The 22,926-nt window shown below is 37.0% G+C and overlaps 1 protein-coding gene across 3 annotated transcripts in view; it reads left to right on the top strand.

The window, feature by feature from the left end:
• The window catches only part of GALC (galactosylceramidase), a 36,932-nt gene extending 16,411 nt beyond the window's left edge, over positions 1–20,521 (top strand). The window contains exons 7-17 of one of the 3 annotated variants that reach the window (XM_086748730.1): positions 1,664–1,794; positions 6,118–6,273; positions 7,708–7,832; positions 9,042–9,169; positions 9,614–9,703; positions 11,013–11,102; positions 11,442–11,586; positions 12,106–12,286; positions 15,002–15,165; positions 17,806–17,882; positions 19,575–20,521. In XM_086748730.1, coding sequence (XP_086604856.1) covers positions 1,664–1,794; positions 6,118–6,273; positions 7,708–7,832; positions 9,042–9,169; positions 9,614–9,703; positions 11,013–11,102; positions 11,442–11,586; positions 12,106–12,286; positions 15,002–15,165; positions 17,806–17,882; positions 19,575–19,718 — 1,431 coding nt within the window. In that variant the 3' untranslated portion in view covers positions 19,719–20,521. Of the gene's footprint in view, positions 1–1,663; positions 1,795–6,117; positions 6,274–7,707; positions 7,833–9,041; positions 9,170–9,613; positions 9,704–11,012; positions 11,103–11,441; positions 11,587–12,105; positions 12,291–15,001; positions 15,166–17,805; positions 17,883–19,574 lie in introns of those variants that run through there. The other 2 variants (XM_086748732.1, XM_086748733.1) reach the window with 2 other exon arrangements.
• Positions 20,522–22,926: the final 2,405 nt, after the last annotated feature.

Genomic DNA, 22,926 nt, shown 5'->3' on the forward strand with positions numbered 1-22,926 from the left:
GTTGTGGGTTAGCTCCCGTAGGCAGCTCAGCCCCACACAGCCACTTGTTCACTCCCCCCACAATGGGATGGGAGGCAGAATCAGAAGGGTAAAAGTGAGAACTCGTGGGTTCAGATAAAGACAGCTTAATAGGGAAAGCAAAAGCTGTGTGTGCAAGCAAAGAAGAATGTGAACTTCCTGAGTTTTATTAAAGACATCAAACAACTATTGGTTCCAATACCAGCCTATGGAGACATTGCTAGCAATCTGCAGCCTGGTTGGACTTTTCTATCCACCTTGCTAGAGTCAAGGTATATGACATCCACTGATTTTACCTTGCCTGCACAAGTAGTCGTCTTGTAGAAAGCAATTGTGTTTGTCAGGCATGATTTGCCTGTGGTAAATCCATGCGGCTGTTCCCAGTCATCCTCCTGGCCTTCTTGTGCTTGGAAATGGCTTCTAGGAAGACTTGCTCTGGAACCTTCCCAGAGACTGTGGCTAAATTGATGGGCCTGTAGTTTCTCAGATGCTCCTCCTTGAAGGTGGACATCAAAACTGTTTTTCTCTAGTCATCAGGAACCTTCCCTAATAACTAAATATTTTAGCCTTTGTGTGTATGTTAAGTCTGCAAAGCAAATACTGCCTTATTCTAATGCAAGATGTAACAGGAAAATACAATGCAGAAGTAGTACTAACATTGTGTTCAGACAAAGTTCTTAAGGCTTGGAGGCAGGAAATCTTCACATTTCATGCTGTTGTCAGACTGCACATAAGCTAGTTCAGGTTCTGATCTGTGGGGAAAAAAAAAATCCTGCAGCACTGTTTCCTGCAGATAGTGTTACTTGTTAGAGAAGGTAATATATGGTAGAAATATACAGAATGATTTGAAGGTAGTTAGGCATTTGATGTTTCCTGAATTTACAAGTACAGCAAATGCTGTTTAGGGGACCTCTGGACTTGAAACTACATTGTTAGACTCGGTCTTATGTAACATTTTAGATTTCATTGACTTTCAAGGCCTTAAGATGTCTCTAGCGAAGTGTACAGTGGCTGCAATGCAGTTGAGTGTACATGTGTGTGGGGTTTTTCTTGTTTCTTGTGTTAGTTGTGTTTAAGAACAGCTGATCTCATTTGTGTTGCTTCACTGTTAAACTGAAATAGTTGATTAGTAGGAGGAGTAGGGGGAATTAACTCCTTTTCTTAATTAAATGTTTACTGTGCTTTCATAAGATTTATAAATTATAATTCAGTTGACCTTGCCCTGTATGTGGTCCTTGTAGCCTACCCTCAGCACTGTAACATCTAAGCTGATTTGCAAATAGAGTATTTTGCATTAGATGTGATAAACTTTATCTTTAATATTCTCTGCAATTTTGTGTATGTCAGAAGAGAACTACATGTTTTTAGTTTTTCCTTTTGTCCTGTACTTTGGTGTTTGGCAAGGCAGAGGAGGAAGATGTCCTTCTTTGTAGGTACTTTGTGCTTCACAATCATTTTGTTGGTGTAACAGTTGTTCTCCAAGTTCTAAAAACAAGAATTGGAACGTGATTTGGTTTTCAAATATGTTCAAATAATGCTGAAGAAGATAGCTTTCTCAATATAAAGTTTTGACAATTTAAAAAACTTTTTTTTTTTTTTTACTTATCCCTTCTCTCTGTTCTTTGCTCTCCTTTTTTTTTCAAAGCTGTTGAGATACACATTGGATAAACATGGTCTGCAGCAGGTGAGGATCATAGCCAGCGATAGACTGTGGGACCCCATTTCCTTTGTCTTGCTGCTTGACTCTGAGCTCCACGAAGTGGTCGATGTGATTGGGTAGGGGGTTCTCTCTTTTTTTCTTTCTTGGTGGTTTGTATGTAGTTTGTCTTAATCTTGGTTACTTATAACCAGCACAGACAAAGCTTTACCTCTCTACATTCTTACGTGCAGTGAAAGGATTGATACTATAATCTTTGTTACTAACCCACATCAAATCACACAAGCTGTTGTTCTGGTGACAGCCTCCACTCTTTAATTGAATAATGAGTCTCCTATCATGTGGAAGATTCCTATTGGCTGTGGTTGCAGTTTTGATGAATGGAAGGTTTTTTGGACAATCCTGTTTATTCTGAGGCTTGTTTGGGTTCCTGTGTTTGTTACGCAAAAAATGCTTTAGCTTTACAGCTTTGTGTACAGCCTTGTATTACTGACTTCCACTAGTCTGTTACAGAAATGGATGTGATCCAGAAACGAATTGGGACTAGAATTCTTTTTTTTTAGTTACAATAATGCATTGATTCTTAGTTCCTATTTTGTTTTGGTGGGAAGGTTATGTTTGGAAAGCATGCAACCAGCTGACCTATTCTAGTTCTGGGTTGCATCGTGTGGTGTACTATTTTGTGAAAGTAGTAGACTAAATTTGAGATTTATTACTGACTTGGCTGCTGAATGGAAATGTGTGTAAGACTTTCTCATTAACTTTTCTTTTTACAGTAGCTCTAAATTTTAATTATTAGGTTCCATAAACTTACCTGACCCAATCACATGCCTCCAATGTGGCAGTTCTTGCTTCAACTTGAGCCTTTTTCATTCATCTTTATGTATCTGACCCATAGAAGTTATAGAGATGAAGGTTTTTCCTGCAAATACAGATAAGCAGTCAGTGCCTCCTTAAATCGATTTCTACCCCCGTTCTGAACAACAAAAAGTATCCTGACAGTTTTTTGCAAGTGGAGTCTTGGATCATATGTTGCTCAGCAAGTGAAAGCAATTACGAAGTGAAGTCAGTCTGACCAGATGCAAATCTGCTGTAATTACCATGATCTGAACATAGTTAGCATGCTTCCTCTCCGTTTTTTGTTGACTACAAGTACACACCCAGAATCGGTTCCTGAAGCTCAGCTGGTTTTGGCAGTGTAAGTTTTGTGTCCCTACTCCGATTCAGTCTTAACAGGGAGATGAAGTACTCTTATGTAATGGATAGTCAGTTGGCTACTGAACATTTAGTGGTGCACATATCATCATGGTATCTTTTAAAAAAAAATGTTGGCTTTCTTTTGTCATTTGAAACCATGAAAAGTATTTCAGATAGCCAGAATTTTACATGAATGTGCATAAAATAAATTTTGGATTTGGTAACGTAATTTGTGATCTGTGAGGTCTCCATCAGACAAGCTGAATGGGGGATTAGTTAAAGCTACTGCTTCTGTTTTATTTTGCACTATTTGCATCCAGACTCCATCTGCAGGTTATTGTAATGTCTAGAAATTAAACAAAGCCCTGAAAACACACTGTAAAACTATTAATAGATGTCCACTCATGTAACAGTGACCCAGATCACCAAAACTCTTTATGATGTGACATTTCCAAACAGCTTTTCAGAGCTATTATAGTTGCATCAATTTTACCAGTGAAATTAAATATAATGAATTGTAAACAAATATTACTCCTACTTGAATACATTTAAATTAAGTTGTAGCTCTCAAACAATGCTTTTCAAGGATGAGCTTGCAAATTCCATGGCTACTCATAGGTTTGCTTTAGATGTGCTACTTGTTTGTACACAGTTGCAACATAGTTAAACGATTTAAATTTTTGCATGTTGTACAGTTAGAGACTGAGCTATTCTGACTCTCCATGTTGAAAACTTCTCTCCTCTCTTCTTACTGTTAATTGAAAGAAAATAGGAAGTGTTTAGAAAGTTTCCATGAGTTAGGAGTATCAGCTTTCACCTAGTATAAATTTAGGTGACAACTCAGTCTGTTTGGTTAGAAGCATCCATGTTCTTAACCAGATCTGTTCTAAACATACATTTAGCTGAATGTAAATGTCATGGAAAACCAAACCTTTTAAAGAAATTTGTTAGACCTGATTGTGCCCAACCATCTGCTGATTCCAGAGAGATTAAAAGAGAGGAGGCAACAATGAAAATACTTTTTTAGTAAATGACTGTGGTTTGAAGAATGCAAACACTGATAGTAATAGATATTGGTAAATTATTTTCTTGCAGTGATAAGAGGTTAAACTTATGTATCACTCATGTAATTCTGTCCTTACTATTCCTTTAATTACCTTTTCTCCACTGAGATCCGTTCTTTTCCCGCCTCTCATGATATACATCACTTTTGCCTCTCTCTTTGCAATGGTCTTCTGTTATAGTATGTCTGACTCAGCTGTTTTGAGCACGGAATCCAAAATCCCACTGCTTTTGCTGAAGCATCACATGATGCATGTACTCTACTCCAGTTCATCTTTTAAGGCAGAAAGAAGGGTAGATGTTTCGGAATCTGCATTTTTTTTCCTGAAACATCAATCAGAATACTCAAATCTCTCCAAATGGTAGTGGTCCTTGAGCGGACCAATTATTTCCTGACAGTAACTGAAGTGTAGTTGCTCCTTTGTAGCAGTTCTCACTTCCATTGAAATAAAGAGATTGTTTTCACTGCTGAAGGAGCAGAGCATGCTGTTCTGGACACAGCTAATCTCCTGTCCTTCTCTGTACACCTTGTGATCGTTGTTGAGGCTGTAGAGTGGCACAAGACTTCTAAAAGAAGGCTGTAGCATGATCTAGTGTTTTCCCTAAATATAGATCACAGAGTTCAACAAATCAGCACATACTGGATATGAAAGTCTTCACTGTAATCGGATAGCAATTGTTTATTTTGTGCATTTGGGTGGGTCTCTTTCAAGTATACACTCTATGGTGCTATTCAAAGGTGTTTTGTTTTTTTTTTTTTTTTAAACAGGGTTTACTTATTTTAAAAAATAAGTTAGTTTTCCTATGGAATAGGAGTTACAGGCTCCTTACTCGTGTCCTGTTTTTTAAGGACTGATTTAGATATTAATGAAAGTAAACCAAAACCCCTTGGTTAACAGCAGTTAACCCCATGCGCCCTTTTTTTTTCTTGTCAGGTACAATTTGTATTTGTCGGGGATGTTGACTCCTAATATTTAAGAAACAGTTCTTCAGGATATGGAATGTAGAAAGACAAATTATTCCTTCTTTGTTCTTTGTCTTGTCTATGCAAGCTACACTTTATGCTATTACAAAAACCTCTGTTTGATATTAAGGTAATACTTGTGTTTCCAAGCCAAAGGGGAAATATACAGTAATCTGTACAGTAGAGAAGGATGTAACTAAAATCTCTATCTGTTACCTTATAACTAGTGAAGCTATCTTTGAAGGACTACAACACTAGTAAATGGTCCACTGTCCAATAGGGGTAAAATAATGAAATAAACTCAATGGGTAGCCTTGAAAAACTGATATTTCTTGTATCCCTGTCACAAATTTATCAACTTGTCAGGTTTCAGGCTAATAGCAAGAGGAACATTTATGCCTTCCTTCCCAGTGCTGATAGTTTAATTTCGGTGTATGTATTTAGGGTGTTCAGTGAGTGTGTTAAGTAAGGGGAAAATCATGACCCTATTTACTGCAAGTGATTTGAAAGGTTTTATTTCAGTTAGACTAATTTAGCACAGTGAATCGATGTTGTGATTGACTATAATTAGTAGTCTTCATTTGTGAGAAAACATCTCTTTTCATACTAAGGAAGATCTTAGAAAAATAGCTTTCATCATTTGTTTCAACTAATTTCAGTTTATACCTCCGTAACTTTTGTAGTCCAACTAGCATGCCTTTTTGAAACCTGAGTTTATTAAAAAAATGTGCAAAATTAGCCAAGTTCATATTTAGGTTCTAAGACATTCATTCAGTCAGTTAAGTTCTTAGAATAATGCCTAGTATAGTATCTTACTGTTGATTTTATAATTATTTATGTTTTTGTTTAAGATAGTACAAGGTAGCATATATTTTTCTCTATTTAGCACGCTACAGTTATGAAAATCTTCAAGCCCAATTTCAGGATAAATCTTTACTTTAGCAAGCTACAGCAATTGCGTTAAATATTTAAAACTAGGTTTACTTGTATGCTGGCATGTATCAGAAGATACTGTATTGCATCAGTAGAAGATTATAAGCTACAGAATATTATACTTCTCTGTCATTCCATTTTTTTTCTAGTCCATTAGTATTATTCTAAAGAAAGTTTGTTTTTCATTTTGAGTTAGAAGGATGTGAATCATTGCTGCTGTATGTACTTCCAGGCTTTGATTTTTCTTTTTGTGCTAAGTGCTCTTTCTTTTAAAAATATTATGTAGGGCTCACTATCCTGGAACAAAAACAGTGCCAGATGCCTTATTAACTAAGAAGAAACTGTGGTCTTCAGAAGATTACAGTACTTTCAACGATGAAGTAGGTGCAGGCTGCTGGGCTCGGATCTTGAACCAAAACTACGTGAATGGAAACATGACCTCGTAAGTGTTGTGCACTGTTGCTCGCTTTCACGACTTCTTATGTAAGAATTGTTTGAAGTACTGTGTAACACATCCATCTGCTCTGGTAGTTTTTATATACTTTCATTTTGGAACAATAAAGAGAAATATTTTGTCTGAAATGCTTGAAATGGAGCACAGTACAACACACTTAAATACTTGTAAAGGGGAGTTTCTTGAGTCGCCTGGTTTCTGTGAATCTTCTATCTCCTTCTCTACAAGCTGAGATTTTCTAACAGAGGAGTATTTCCTACATTAATTCCTTATCATTCTCATTGCCTCTTGACTCTCGTATGCTTTAGTATCTTACTTTGGCGTCTTTCTTTTACCATTGTTTTTCTTTTTTTACAAGCCCTTTGTAATTATATAGGTACTATTTGTTTAGCAACCTGACAGCCAGACCTGTGTATTGTATTTAGAAATTACTGTAGCATACTTCCAAGTCCATATATCCCATATTGAAGTTATCTTGGCTTTTGTATTGAAAACATTCTTCCTATGAAAGGCACCTTATCTTTTTGCTAAACTTGTTTCCTTTGGACTTGAGTTCCCCTACGTTCCTTTTCAAGTTTGAAACTCTGCAGAGCAAGTTTAATGTGAGCAAGTTGAGTTTACAACTCAAGAGTTTTTTATTTTATGAGCACCTTTTTGTAGGATTTCTGGATGCCTACATAGACTGATAAATCTGTGGCAGTGACTTGATATGCAATAGCAGAACAGCGTACCAGCTTTTGTTTTCTACATAACTGCTTTATTAAGCAGTATTTCCATATTTGTGGTGCAGAAGTCTTAAGTTTAAAGTCCTAGCAAAAAATTTTCAGTGAAGACCAAATTGAAAGACCTGAAGTAATTACCCTTGTCAGTATTCTGACAGCTTCTTGAAAGTGCAACAACTCCTGGAGGATGGCTGGTTAGAGTTGTTTTCTGTTCTTTATTTATTTGTATAGCAGAAGGATTTTTTTTTTTTTTTTTTTAGTGGTACTTAACGGCTCCCCCAAACCCCTCCCTCCAAAAATCCTATCACCCACAACAACCAACCAAAAAAAAAAAAACAAACCAGCACCCCAACAAAAAGCTGTAAACCTTGATAATTTAATGTTTTTCCCCCTCAAAACAGGATAAAAATACAAATGCATTTGTTCACATTTCCTTTGATGTGCAACTTTTTATGGTGATACAGCTGGAGAATGTATCATCGGTTTTAAGTTCTCAATGCTGGAAGTTTTTGTTGTTTTGTTTTTCTCTTCTCCTTCTTCTACTGGAAGGTTTTCTTGTTTGTTTTCTTTTGTTTTGTTTTTTCTTGCCTTAAACTTATTTTCATTGTATGCTAGAGAAAAAAAGAGGAATAAATTCTTGTACTAAATTCATGTAATACTGTCCATATGAATGGAGCAGACAAACCTGTTTTTCTTCCAGAACCATTGCATGGAACTTGGTGGCTAGTTATTATGAAGAGTTGCCCTTTGGTCGGTGTGGATTAATGACAGCTCAAGAGCCATGGAGTGGCCACTACAAAGTAGAAGCTCCTATCTGGATTACAGGTAAAAGTTTGCAGTTAAAAGTTTGGTGATCATACACAGAGCATAACTGTAATTTCCGAGGCCTTTAGTGTTCTTATATATTTTTTGGTACCAAATTAAAGTAGTTTTGTAGAAAGTTTTGTGACTACTTTAAAAAAGGAGAAGAAAAAAGAAGTTCCTTTCATAGAAAGCAGAAAGATCTAATAGCAAAGGAAATCTTAATATTTGACCTTTAGATACAGTAGAAATGAATAAACTACTGCCTTTTATAGCTGTTCCTATTAAAATATTTTGATCTGAAGTGCCCATAAAAGTTAGTGTGCTTTCCTAGTTCCTTTCTGTTTTATTTTTTTTATTCTTAATAGACATTTCATACCTCTCAATTTGAAAAAATGGAACAAAGAACCTCTGTATTCTTGAGATTCTTGGATTGTGTTAGTCAGCATTTTCTTGTGCTTGGGGAAAGTGGAGTAAGTTCACCTAATGTCTCTGGGCACACGGATTCACTGGCTACTCTGTAGTCCTCCTGTAATATTTTACTGTCTTTGTCACAGTTCAATAGAGCAGGTAGCATAAGCAATGCCATAAAGTAGGAACAAGGCAAATACCTTCATCTTTATTCTTCTGCTAGGTATCTGTATATGTAAAAGCATTTAAAAAAATGACCATACTGTTATATGAACAGTTCAGAACAACTGAGCAGTTGTTCCTGTTTCCGTGTTGCTCAGGATTTCCATGATCTAGGTCATATTCTTAATTGGTAGTCTCTTATATGCTGAAAACCTTACTTGTGTAAGTTATTCCTCGTGGAGATGTCCATCTATGCTTTCTCTGGCTCAACCTTTTACTTAAAGAAAAAAAAAAAAAGGAGGAAAAGAAGGCAGGAGAAAGGGGCATTTGGGAAAATCTGTGCATATTCATATCACATGTACCTGATTGATCTATATAGTTGGGTAATAGGTTTTTTTTTCCTGTCTAAATAATCGCTATCATTTTAACTGTTTCATCCGCAACAGAGCTGATAATTTTAATTGTGCCATAGTATAATTCTTTAATCTTTCTTCTTGTGTAGGTAGAATTTGTTTTCAAGGTTCCATTACTTTCTTCCCAAAATCAAGTTTTTGTTGTGTAAGCGTGTATGAGAGAGAAATTGAATTCAAACTACAAATGGTATTAATTTTTGTTAAGACTTAGTTATTTTCTTCTGATTTTTGTTCTGTTTTGTCTCAGCACACACAACACAATTTACTCAGCCGGGCTGGACATACTTGCAAGTGGATGGACACTTAGAAGGAGGTGGCAGTTTTGTAGCTCTGACAGATGGCTTAGGAAACCTTACGATCATCATTGAAACTATGGTATGTGCATCAGCAACTCCAATGAACTGGAAAAGATAAAGGAAATGTTTCGTTGTGAAGAACTTCTTTTGATTTATGTAGTTCAGTTTTTGTGTATCTTTTTTTGATGGTTGTAGCTTTGTTAGAAGTCCTTTTTCTATCAACTTGGAATAGCTAGCTGATTCTTCATAGAGGTCAATGTATATGTTATTTTTATATCTGAAAGTAGCTTTAATTTGATGGCGCACAGTGAGAGGAAAAAAATTATGCTTTTTTAAGGCAATATTAAAAATAAGATTATTAAGCTAATTACAGTTATCATTAAGATAACAGTGAAGTAGAGTTGAAAATTGTTCCTATATTGCTTTTAAAATTTCGATTTATGCTGTATGTTTTTGGTGAATGTTTCCATGTGATGCATTCCAGTAATGTACGTTCCTTTTGTTACACTTTTTTTTTCTTCAGTCTCATAATCACTCTCAATGTATCAGGCCTCCACTGCCTCATTTCAGTGTGACACCTCAGAGAGCAACTTTCCACCTCAAAGGGTCATTTGTAAGTAGACCTTGAATACATTTGTTCAGTCCTGTAAAATGAATTGCTATCCATAATCAAATACATGTAAGACAATATCACAGGCTACCAAGAAATTGGAGTTCTTTAGCTCCAATCCTAGAGGCTGTTACACACCTGGCAAAGTTGTAAGCATTCTAGTTCTGCTTTTATGATGAGATGCAGTGTCATAACTGAATTGGTAGGATTACTACCTCCCACTCCAATCATCTGTGTATTGGAGAAGAAATTCCCTAGAACAGAAATGTGATTGAATTTTTCTTTAGGATTTATTCCAAGGCTGGGTGCTCTGACATGCTGACATAGTTTGACGGGCAGGCATGACCATGACCTCTTCTAGTTGTCAGCCCCTGTCCAGGGGATTAACTGCAGTTGATGGTATACTGTAGGTTATGTTGTTCCATCCTGTGAAGAGATACTCTGAGAATCTCCCAGATGTGTGTATGTTTTTTTTTTATAATTTATTTAATCTCACTAACCTGAATTTCCCTCTGAAATGTGAAGAATAATTTCACAGTGTAAACTGGAGTGATTCCTTATCAGAAGCTGAAAGTGTTTACTTATTTGGAGTTTGATTTTTTTGGTGGCATTAGTTTCCTTTCATTTAGGAGGAGATGGGCTGGACAATACTTTTGGTAATTACATTATTTGCTTAGGAAATGTAGTGGAGCATCACTTCTGATATACAGCTGCCCTTGGGGGAAGTCGCAGACGCCTTGTCCAAACCAAACTCCAGGTTACTTGCTTTGTTGTTCATCTAGGTAAATAAAAAAAAAAAAAAAATCCTAAGGATTGGCTATGATTAAGATCTGTAACTAATGTAGTTGATATGCTATAGCATCGCAGAAGTGTGGAGATCTGTAAGTGAAGCACTTTGCTCAAAAATTATCAAAGAACCAGCAACTAAACTAAAGGTATCATTAAAGCAAAATTAGTAGACCATTTTGGCCTGATTGCTCCTAGCTAGTGTCAAAGGGATACTGTGTTGGTAACAGAGAAGCTAAAGATTGCATGTGTGATTGCAATGCTTTCTGTCTTTACAAGCAATACTACTGCATGTTAAGACAATGACTTATTGACGTGTAATCTATACAAAGATAAGCCATATGTAATGGCTAGCTGAATAGAGTGGTGGCCTCTAATGTGATCGATAGCTCTAACAAATTATACACTCTTAGAGGACTGATATTTCTCAAGGTAAATATTCAAGGTTGGATTTTTTTTTTGTGGTGTGGTTTGTTTTTGTGGGGTTTTTTTTTTTTTTAATTATTATTATTGTGTTTCATTGTAGTATATGGTGGAAACCCTTCAAATGTGGCATTCTAGACTTGGTTTTGAATCTGGAAACTCTAGCCTTTTCCAGCAACTCCATCCTCTAAAGGTAAGTCAATTGGTTTTAATTGCAGTCTCTGCAGTCACAAGTGTTTCTTCCCCCTTTGCTGGAACTCCTGGACTTTCATGCCTAAACTGCATAAGTAGGGCATGTTTTATTAGCTCAGTTTGACTACAGTTTTACAAGCTATATACAAGCTTACCTGGAGGTAATGAAGAGTTCGGGTGGAAAGGGGTTTTCAGAATAGCTTGGAGATATTAAATGCTGAGGCAAGAAGACAGGGTTTCTGTCCTAAATCAGAACTTTAGAGGATCTCCTTTAATTCAGGAACTTGGGTATTTTGTTTAGTTGTTTGATTTTTGCAGCTTGAGCTTTCTTTAATTCCAGGTGTTGAAGGGAAGTTTTTCTTTAGATCTAAAAGAGGATGAAGTCTACACTTTAACCACACTAAAGACAGGACAGAAATGTCGTTGCCCAGAGCCTCCACCACCTCAGCCCTTCCCTTCAAATTACAAAGATGATTTCAATATTCGTAAGTCAGAATTTTCTTATCCAAAAACTGAATTAGCATAGAGATATAGTCTTACTGTAGAAAGGCAATGTTATGTGAGTCCTCTAATGTAAGTGACATGAAGTAGTCTGTGTGTTTTATTTGTGTTTATCTATACCTTCTTCTCCAACAACTTACACCTGTATACTTAACTTGCAATGAGATGTATTTAATTCTGTATCTTAACTGGGTGGTCACTAACAGTTTTAAAACTGTTGATGCAAATGATGTAGCTCATAACTATAGTGAATTAGTCTTTGGAAGGAAGATAGACAAGAAGGTAATTCACTTTGTTCATATGTTTGCAAAAACTGGGGTCTGCTAAAAAAAAAACCCAAAACTAAAATCACCTCCCAACTCCCAAAACGGTAGTTTTGGAGACTGTGTGATAGACTAAGTCAAAATTCTGGAGAATATTTTTTGGAGGAAATTTCTGAAAACAAGAGTACACAGAAGAAAAGTAATGTTTTAGTGTTGATATGTATTTTATTTTCTGAACAGGTAATCCACCTTTCAGTGAAGCCCCGAATTTTGCAGATCAGACAGGTGTATTTGAATACTTCATAAATGCTTCTGACCCAGGAGATCATGTGTTCACGCTCCGCCAGGTGGTGGTTCAGCGACCCATCACTTGGGCTTCCGATGCAGACCAGACCATCAGTCTCATAGGAAATTTTAAGTGGTATGTAAGTACTATTGTCTAGTGACATCTGGGGAAATGTCCTCCTTCCCAGTGTGAGTTGTGATCAGTTAATCTGTCTCAAGCGTTATTTCTCTTGGACAGAGGGCTTTTGCCCTCTCTAGACTCTCTGTAAACATGTAGAAAGGATGATTTAAAGGGTCTTCCAAAAGTCATTGAGCCCTGCTGAGGGCTGTTGCTACTCTTAAGAGAGAACTGTGTCTTTGTGTAAATGAATCTTAAAAACATCCAAGGATGGGGAGTCCACCACATCTCTAGCTAACTTGCCCACTACTACACTGACTTGAAAATTTTTTTCCTAATATCCTGCTGGGCATATTTGTTCAAGCCAGTTTTTTTGAATAATGAATCTGGGTTGGTGTACTAGAAAGACTAAGTCAAAATCCTAATTCAAAGTGTGCACTGAGTTTCAAGATGTTTTCAAATCGGATCAAAAAATGTAATCAGTCTAAATTACTTAATTAAGGGTTGTCTTGCTTGATCGTTAGTGATGTGATCAATCTCATATCAATGAAATAGTCGGGGGATTAATTCAGTTACATTTGTTGCAGACTGCCATCTTCTGAGCAGTTCCTAGAATTGTGTGGATTTGATTCAACTACTACTTAAAACAATTTTATTTCTGCGTAAACCTAACTGAGATTTACTGATTTGATAAGAGTCTGGTTATGACCGCAATTCTTTCTAGGAGCTATAATGATGGTGATTTGGAATCAAGCAGTGTATTTTAGCATAATGTTTGTTTTAAAATTAAAAAGCATTGGGAAAGAGCCTGTTAACTGATTGGTCTAGTAATAGTAAGTAATAATAAACATCATGCTTAAAACTTTTTATTCTATTTGGAAGTCTAACTTAAATTCTTTTGATATGTTCTTTAAAATAGCTGTTCTGTCAAGTTTTTCCACTTTGACTGGATCATTGATCCCCAAGTGGTTTTTCAGAACAAGCTTCACACTTCTAATTTCTGACCTGGACAAATGATTGAATCTTGTGGCTGGAGGTTATTCTTCACTTACCTGATGTATTCTTCTGCAGCCTTCTGTTTAAACAAAGTTTCATATTTCCCTATAATCAACTTTATTTCATTAAATAGATCATATTCAGTGATCCCTGTAACAGCTGCACGGGATGTATTCTTAAATTACTGTACTGAGATTTCTACAAACTTCCTATTTCATTTTACTTCCATTTCTTTCTGAATTTTCATCTTGTTTTCAGAACCAAGCTTGTTTCCTTGAATATTCAGCTGATTATTCAAGTTTTACTGAACTGTAACCTTTCATAATGATAGTCTTCAATTTCAGGCCTTCTGATTTGTTTGCTTTATCCTCAATTTAAAGCTCATCTTGTCCTAGGTAGGTGTATTCAACCATTAGAGCATGCTATTGAAATACTGAACCAATCTTGCACTGAATTTCTCTGTGGAATAATATTTGACTTCAGTCATCAAGGGCAAATTATGATGATTAAATGTCAGGATTATTTAGTTGGTTTTAGTTTGGATTTTAATCTTGTGTTTGTGAAAGCTTTTTGTTTCTGCTCCTGAATTTGTTACTGTTTTGCTCTGATGGTTTTATTTAACTTAGCTGTAACCTGAAAATATTTAACTCGTTCTACATTGCTTCCAATCTCTTTACAACGGCTTAAGCAAAATGTGGAGGTTTCTTGTTTAATACATAGGGAGGCAAGAAAAAAAATCTTCTGTGTATAGTGAATATGTGTCCAAGAATCTGGTACTTCTGATAGCATTACATTAGAATGAAATCTCAGGTAATTCTTACTATTATGTGAGATGGGGAGAGGAGTTTTTAAAATAAGTGGTTTTTATGATTTAGTTATCAGCTGAGCTGATGTCATGTCATAGAGAATCTTTTCACATTTTGTAAATAATTATAGATAATTAAAAACTTCTTAAATATGTGACCTTGTGGCTGTATCCATATTACAATTCCTTTCAGATATGGGATGTAGCTTTTAAATTTGTACATTAATAGAGGTAAAGAATGCCTTTTGTTGTTAAGAGGCTTGTAGCACAGCTTCGGGATGAGGAAAGTTGTCTAAATTTTCTATGTGCCGTTTGATTGTTCTGGTATTCTTTTGCTTTATTCTACTTTACAGCTGTCGTCATATGTATAATACAGTGCTTTACTCTTGAGCTGAAGTATCATCTTAGGAAAATAAAATAATTTCAACCTATTTGAACATTTTGTTTAAAAAAAATGAATTAGCTTTTGGACAAGATGTTTGGATTACTTAAGACTTGGCCTGTATTAAAAGTCCTAGAGGAATGAAGATCAGAATTTAGCAGATGTATGCTATGACCTTGAATCTTGGATTTGATTTAGTTATCTAAGAGCAACTCTTCATTTTGTAGATCTGTTTTTCTGTGGAGATGCAAACATTCTGTTTGGTGTGTTTGGGGTTTTTAAAAAATAATTAATTGGAAGTTGCTGACAATACACTTATTGGTATTGACTTCTGAGAAGAATTGCTCTTCCTAAGAAAATCTGTGGATTCACAAGTGGTAAACAACCAGTCTAGACAAGTCCTGTGCATCTCGCGCCTGCAGGTCACAATTAGAATTGATAACTCTTTCCTCAGAAAGGTTGCTGTACTCCACAGGGAATACTCTTCCACCTACTGACTGCTCAAAAATATCTATTCCTTGCTTGTTAAAACACTTAACTTCTCTTATAGGGTAAACATGACAGTCACTTGTGATATCTACATAGAAAAACAACGTGATGGGGGCGTGTTTATTGCAGGAAGAGTTGACAATGGTGGCATATATGTTCGACGTACTACAGGAGTTTTCTTCTGGGTTTTTGCAGATGGCACCTACAAAGTCACTGGTGACCTAGGTAAGCAGCTCTCTGCTGAAGTGGATGCTGACATATGGACATGTCATTTTGATAGCCTTGATAAAAATGACTAACAGTCAGATTTTGCAATTCAGTTGTCATCACTATGAATTTAACCCATTGTGCTCTAATGATGACCACATTTGGTATGTGAAGAGAGCATCTGAAGGCTACTGGCCAGTCCGCTTCTCAGTCTCAGCTTTCTGGATTTTTTTTTTTTTTTTTCTAAGGACAAAACCTATTTTACACTAGCAAATATAAATTAATTTGCTTTTCATAAATACTCTGATACAATATTAATTACAGAAAGGTTTGATCTGTGTTCTTTTACTACACCTAAAAAGAAAATCCTGCTTGAAATGCAGTGACCTGTCTTGTAGAGCAGCATACATCTGGCTTAGGTGATGATGGTAAGTGGCCTCCTGTTTCCATAAATTATGCATTCTACTGTTAGTCTAGCTCAGTGGAGTGAGAACATGTTCTGCTTGTGATGCTAACATTCATATGTGTTCATCTATAGAGCACTTGACAGGCATGTGAAAGAGTGTTTGTCACAATACTTCAATAACTAAAAGTTCTTTTTAATTTGCCTTGAAATAGTGGCAGGTTTTGTTGCTTAAATGCATTTCCTGTAACTTCATGAATATAAATTAAAATTTTCAATAGTTTCTGAGGAGTCAAATGCAACTTCTAGATCTGCAGTGTATCTGATATGAAGGCAGCCTATAATGACGCCTTTCACACTGTACTGGATACTAAAAAAAGAAAGCTTTACGTTAGCTTCTCTTAATGTACCAGTGCTCCCTGGGGAAACTTCACAATGTCTAACTCCATGTCGTAGCTCAGCCCCGGTCGGGACCAGACTACACAGTTTCTCTCTTACTCCCCCCACCCTCCGAGAGAACAGGGGGAGATGATATAAGAAAAACGGCTCGAGGTTTGAGATATGGACAGGGAGAAAATCCTTAAAGTTACCGTTACGGGCAAAACAGACTCGACTTGGGGAAAAGTATTCATTTATTACTAAAACTAGCAGGAGAATGAGACAGGGAAGAAGATAACGTCCTCCCACCCCTCCCTCTTCCCAGGCTTAACATTATCTCTACTACCTTCCCCCCACCCCGAGCGGCACAGGGGGGAAGAGGGAATGGGGGTTGAGGTCAGTTCATCACGCATTGTTTTACACCGCTGGTTTATAGTCGGGGGAAGAACTCCTTGCATTCCTCCCCTGCTCCATTGTGGGGTCCCTCCCATACATCACAGTCCTTCCTGAAACTGCTCCGGCAGTGGGTCATCTCTTCCACGGGGTGTAGTCGCTCTAGAACGGCTGTCCCAGTGGGCCTTCCACGGGCCACAGCTGCCTTCAGGCCTCCACCTCCCCTGGTGTGGTGTCCTTCACGGGCTGCAGGTGGATCTCTGCTCCTCCATGGGCCTCCAGGGGCTGCAGGGGGACAACCTGCTCCACCATGGTCGTCACCACAGGCTGCAGGGGAATCTTGGCCAGGAGCCGCATTACTCCTCCCCCTCCTTCTGAACTGACCTTGGCGTCTGCAGCCATTCCTCTCACAAGAAAAATTCTTCACAACAGGCTGGCAGACGCCTCTCAGGATCTTTTTACATCTCATTTACATCTCATCTCCTCTCCACTTCTTGCTGCCCAGTGGGAGGCCAGAGGGTGAGACCTACAAGGCTCATGCCTCCCTGTCTCTGCCTCTGCTCAGCTCCTTCACATCTTTTATTTTTTTTTTTTATTTTCCCCTTCTTAAATATGTTATCGCAGAGGCGTTATCAGGGAACATTCTGCTATCAATTGGCTTGGCTTTGGCCAGCAACGGGTCCGCACTAGGCCCGGCCGGGTCCGCTGAACAAAGGGAAGCAACTTCTAGCAGTTTCCTACAGAAGCTGACACTGTAGCTCCCCCTCACTAAACAAAACCAGAACACTCCATAACTTAAGTTTCAGCTGTATATAAAAACATACTCATGTTTGGGATTGACTCCAGTTGTTTTTTTTTCTTTTCTAAATAAGACATAACACCATTACCCAATTAGTTTCTCAAGCTGACAAAAATAAGTTTTTCCTAGATAAAATGAGAGGATTTTGATTAGCCACCTCATTATTTCAGAGTGAGACACTTGTTACACACTATGATAATTTTCTTTTCTATACAGATGTTTTCAGCTTTCTAGAAGGGAACTTGAGTGTTAAATTAAGTTGCAGCTGAAACTGTCTGCTGAATAATTGAAGAATCTACTTGTAGCACTTAATTTTTTTAAGTCTTCTATCCAGGTGTCAGTCACACACAATTTTTACTTAGCTTAAATTTTGACTAGAACTAAACAACGTGATGATGTGGCAACTCAAATCCTCTAATTTAATAAGTTCCAGTAGAGGGAATCCTTATCTTGGGCCAAACTCCCAAGAGTATTGGGGATTTTGGTGGAAAAACACCTACAAAACAGGAGAACGCACAATGTAGAGTCCAGGTTTGCATGTTAAGCCTTCATGCTGCAGTTGAAATTAGTAAAATGTAAATCCTGAACACTTTTGAAAAACAGGTGTTTTTCCTTTTGCTTGGTATTTATCAGTCTCAGCAAAAGAGTGAAGTAACACTTTGCTAACTTTGAGCATGTTTTGCAGCTGGAAAAGAAATATTAATGAAAGGAGTTGCTGGTGTCCGGGATAATGCATGGCACACAATTACTCTCAACATTCAGGTAAGGACACAGGCAAAAAGCTAGAAAACCAGTTATGAACATCCAGTCTTAAATGATTTAGACAAACTATTGCATTAGTTTGCCCTATCTAAAACATAAATACAAACTCTGTTATTTTGAACCCTTACTAAAATACCCTACCAAGTTCTGCTGCCTGTAATTTAAAGAGATCTTGAGAAACTGGAGAGGGTGTAGAAAATGAGTGGAAAGCTGGAAATAGGACTAGAGAAGGAAATATTTTCTTTAATGAGAAGATCGTGACCTGATTTCTTGTTCTGAAGACTGTCAGAAAACTGCTGAACTAGCCTGTTTTACAAATGTGGCTCCCACCAATTCCCTTTGCATGCTAAGGCCTTGTTTGTGGAGCTGGTTAAGGACTGGGGAGTTCAGATGAGCTGCCATCCTTCTTTGCTATACTGAAAAAGCACTCGCGCAGTGTTGCTGTAAAAAATGGGTGACAGTTAATGAGAAGAAGTCTGTCCACATTTTTTGCCTACTGCACCCCTTTTGGCCGTAATCGCTTGGTGAGGAAAGTAGTTCCAAGCTCTACTTTAAATATACCTCTGCACTTAGCTTCATGTGACGTTCATGCAAGTAACTAAAAAGATTTAAGTTCCTCTAGTGAATGCCTAATCCCTTTGCTTCATGTAACCTTTGCGATGGCAACGTGGCCTGAAATGTAGGGAAGCTTGAATCCTATCTGGGGAGATCTTCTACTGAAGCAAACTATCTTTTAAAATTATACACAGAGTCTTTCCATTGTCCTAAAATGTCAGTGAGTATTAAAAGCTGTTTTTTCTTTTGTCATTTCACATTGGGAGACAAAGGGATGCTGGTACCTGAGGCACTCACTGAATGAATGTAGTTTAGTTTTGGCTTTTGTACACTCACGCTTAGGACAGTGAGTGTAAAATGGACCAAAACATCTGTTAACCTGAATGAGGTACTGAAGATGAACATAAATAATTTAAAACACAAAATAGTGGTGGTAATTTTAAAATGATAATGCCAAAAACTTCCATCTGTGCTGTTAAAGTGTTTTGTACCAAATATGCATTTGAAGTAATGACAGAAGTGCTGAACCCTCTTTAAAGAATTCTCGTGCTGACTCCTTTTACCTGTGTCTGTAATTGTCTTTCAGATTAAGAAATGCAAGTAAACTGAAGTACTTTTTTTCTAAATATTGTTCAGTGGAACACTGGCAAGATAAATTGTAACTTTTCCTGAAACCGTTTTTAATTTTAATGGCAACATGATACTTTAAAGTTCTGCTGGCCCCTCTTTCTCTCAGCTTAATGACTAAAATACATCTCTCTTTCCTTTTGACTTTTGCCTAACTCTGTAGAATCTGTGCCAGGTTTATCATATCCACTTAAGACAGTTCTGTTTGAGCAAGCTTGACACAAGTGGAAGAGGAAAAACAGTTTACCTTTCAGATTCTACACTGAGTTTACAAAACTGTGAGTTAGGGGAAGGTGAGCCTTTTCTACATGCACTGCAAAGGAATTAGATCTGTTTCACAGAGCTGATAGGCAGCGGAGGATTCTGTGCAATATTTAGAAGTGCCTCTGCATGAGAAATTTATGAAATGTAGTTGAAAGTTGACTTCACATGTTTCTGCCTTGTCTCTCCTTCCATGTGAGTAATCTCTGGATTTTACAAAGCTAACTTTTTCCTTTTTTTTTTTGACAGGGCACTTCTGCCTCAGGACTGTTAAATGGTTATCCACTCTGGGAGAATGTCACAATTTCTAAACCAAGTAACGGCTGGGCTGCTATTGGAACTCGCTCGTTTGAGTTTGCACAGTTTGACAACTTTCATGTTGAAGCTAGCTGAGGTGGCTTTTGCACTTGGAGAACCCAGTTCTCATATTACTTCGAATAAGAGCCAGTTCAAACTTTGAGGACAACTTAATGCTATGCTGAGATTGATCTGTTGGCAAGGAATCTGAATTCTGTTCTTATTATTTGTTAGAGGTTTACTTGAATAGGTATCAATGTGACTGTAACTTTATCCTCTGGTTGCTATGGGATTTTTGCCCTTCGATTTTCGGGGGTGAATTTTAGTTCAAGGTAATGATGAAAACAAAATTATGGATTTAAATATCTTTTAATAACAATGTCTTAACTTCTCAGCTCACTTTTAGGATAACTTTAGGGGTTAAGAGAAGACAGAGGCATCTCAAGCTATGTTTTTAGCACTCAAATGATTGTGTCCATTCTTTTCATTCTGAAAGAAAGAATTAAATGCCAGTAAGCCTTATGAGCCAGTGGCCCCATACTTTTGTAGTCATTCTCAAATTTCATTTAGATTAAGTACCTAGTTTTTCTATAGTAAAAGAAAAAAAAATGTTTTGTCTGTTTTTCTGCTACAGTCTGAGGCTAGACATTACAGTATTCCAAGTGCATTTGATTACTTCTTCCAAGTTTCATTGCCAGCCTTAAAACAGATCATATTTTCAGTGGAATGGAAATGTGCCTTATGGCTGATCAAGCAGTGCAGGATGTGCCTTACTTCTAAACTACCTCCTCTTTCCAATGAAAGAGTTGAAGTGGATGAAAAGATACCATAACTTGCAGTTCGTTAATGATAGCCTTGTGAGGTTTTTTTGTGTCGTGCAAAGAATAAAAACTTTACATCATGGCTGTTAAGGGCCATCTTCGCCCTTAAGAGGTTGAAATCTATTAATAAAGTAAGTGATAGAAGGTGGATGCAGACAGAATTGTTTAGTACGTCAGGTGGTGGTATTGCCACAAAAGTGTCTGTTTTCCTAGGCATTATGGAGTAAAGTTCAGTGGGAATTTTTGATCCTTGGGAAAGGAGGGATTCTGTTTTGCTGTTGCTTCATTGGTTCTTTTCCAAGTTCCTGTGCTACAAAAAAAAAATAATTGAGAATATAATGAGGTACTCAATGGGATTTTCATCACAGACATTCCAAATTCAGTTAGCTTCTGAATTTCTTTGTTGGTCAGTTTGAATGAAGATGTCTATTGCCATAATGAAACGTGTGTCCTGTGTCAGTCTGCTTTTCATATTCACATCCTCTTTAATTGACAAGCAGGTAGTTCTGCAGACTTGATAGGGCACTAATAGCTGTATGAGGCCATCTGTAGCAGGCAATACCTTATCTTTAGAAAGAGCAGTATACTTTGATTTATAAAGATTGTTATTCTGATCCACTTTATTTTGAAGGCTGATTCCAGTAAGTGTTAACTTTAGTCTTTGAAGTTGTCATCTAATGTAGAGTTAATGTAATATGAATCTTTACTGGAAAATTACTATAAAGTTTATCTTCCAAATTAGCTTTTGGAGAAGAGATCTCATAATTCCATCTCTAATAAGTAAAAATACTTTCTCTTTTAGCTGTTATACTGATGCTGCTATTGATTGGTTATGAGTCATGCACATGTGCAAGTTTCATACATGCTGGTAACCTTCAAAAATGATCCAAACCACTAAACTTTAAAACTCTTGTAGAAGGCTTCCAAATATTAAGTAACTGTCTACTTAACTGGGTGAAAAATGAAAGCCATTTTTCTACTTCAGTTTCATTTGGTGATGGAAGTATGAATGCAAATCTGTTCATTACTTGCTTGATTTCAGAAGGGATGTCACTAGTAACTCCAGATGTGAAGGAATCTCATTTTAGGTCCTCATATTCAAGTAATATGAGTAAGGAGAAGTACTTCTCAGAATAAACTTTTTTTAAGCTGTGATGGGTTTTCCTAGTAGGATACTTCTTGGAGACTTCCTGGTAGCTTGTGTGGTTGCAAGCAATGTTTGTGTAAGAGAGAGGTCAACAATCGTGCAGTTATTCCAAAGGAGCTGTCCTGTTTTTTACCTTTTAATGCACTAGTGTAATAAACTGTACTATATTGTGTACTAAACACAATGTATTTTATCACTGGAAGTGTTGATTTTTTTTCTAATCTTAAATTATAATGTTAGAGGATTAAACTGTTTTGAACAGAGTAAGTGATTTAATGGTGATATAATGTTATTCATCTTTATATGTCTGTAATTCTTCACCCTTCAGCAGGCTGTAATATGTTTGGCAATAACAAGCTGTCAGATCTTTCACTGAGGGGTGAATTTGTTGTTGATTATAAATACTAATCATTCCAAATGGGCAAATAAAACACTTAAAAAGCCTTTATTTGTGTAGAATGCTTCTGTAAATGGGTCTTGGTTTTCTCCAGTAAGAAAGCTGACAGTTTTTCTGTTGTCATTCCTGATAAATATGCTTGGCATTAGCTTAATTGGGTTGGAAGAGTTTTTCTGACACTCTGAATAGACAAAAAGTCCTCATTAACAAACTTCTCAAAATCCATATGTATTAGGACATGTGCTATTGATAAAATGATTTTTTTTAATAGCGTTTGATATACATTTTGCTTATTTCTGTTTTTTTTTGTTTTGTTTGTGGTTTTTGGTTGTTTTTTTTTTTTTTTTGCATTTAGTTAAGGGAATTAAATTATATTTGAGGACCAGTCATGCAAAACTGCTGAGTACTGAGGTCTTGTGAGATTTAGCTGAAAGTCTGTTTCTAGGTATGGAAACAGACAGTGCTGTATGGATGTACTTTTAAAGTTTAAATGAGGCTGCTTTACTTTGAATATACTTTTGAATCTAGCTGCAAATGTGCTTTTTTTCCTAAACTTAAGGGTTCGCCTTCAAAAGGGGAGGGGAGAAATTCTGCAGAGCTAGTCATGTTTTTCAGGCCATCATGCCAGTGCATCTACACGCCCACAAGAACTGGGGCTCTGAGCTTTCCTTGACTAATAGCATGCTGACTTTCACCATCATCTTGGCTGGTCAGAGAGTGCAAAATATTTCTCAAAATCGCAAACATCCAAAGATTGCTTCCACACTAAAATTGACAACACTGAAAGGTGTTACTGCTACACGCCAGCCCTTGCAAGTGCATCTACAGGCCTCTAAACATAGGGGCTCTGGACTTTCCCGCATGACAATCACGCTGACGCTTGGTATCACCTCGGACCAGAGGCCCACAGTAAATAATTCCTAAAAGTAAGGTACGTCA

Source organism: Chlamydotis macqueenii, chromosome 5 (assembly GCF_036417535.1).
Source record: "Chlamydotis macqueenii isolate bChlMac1 chromosome 5, bChlMac1.mat, whole genome shotgun sequence".
Lineage (NCBI taxonomy): Eukaryota > Metazoa > Chordata > Aves > Otidiformes > Otididae > Chlamydotis > Chlamydotis macqueenii.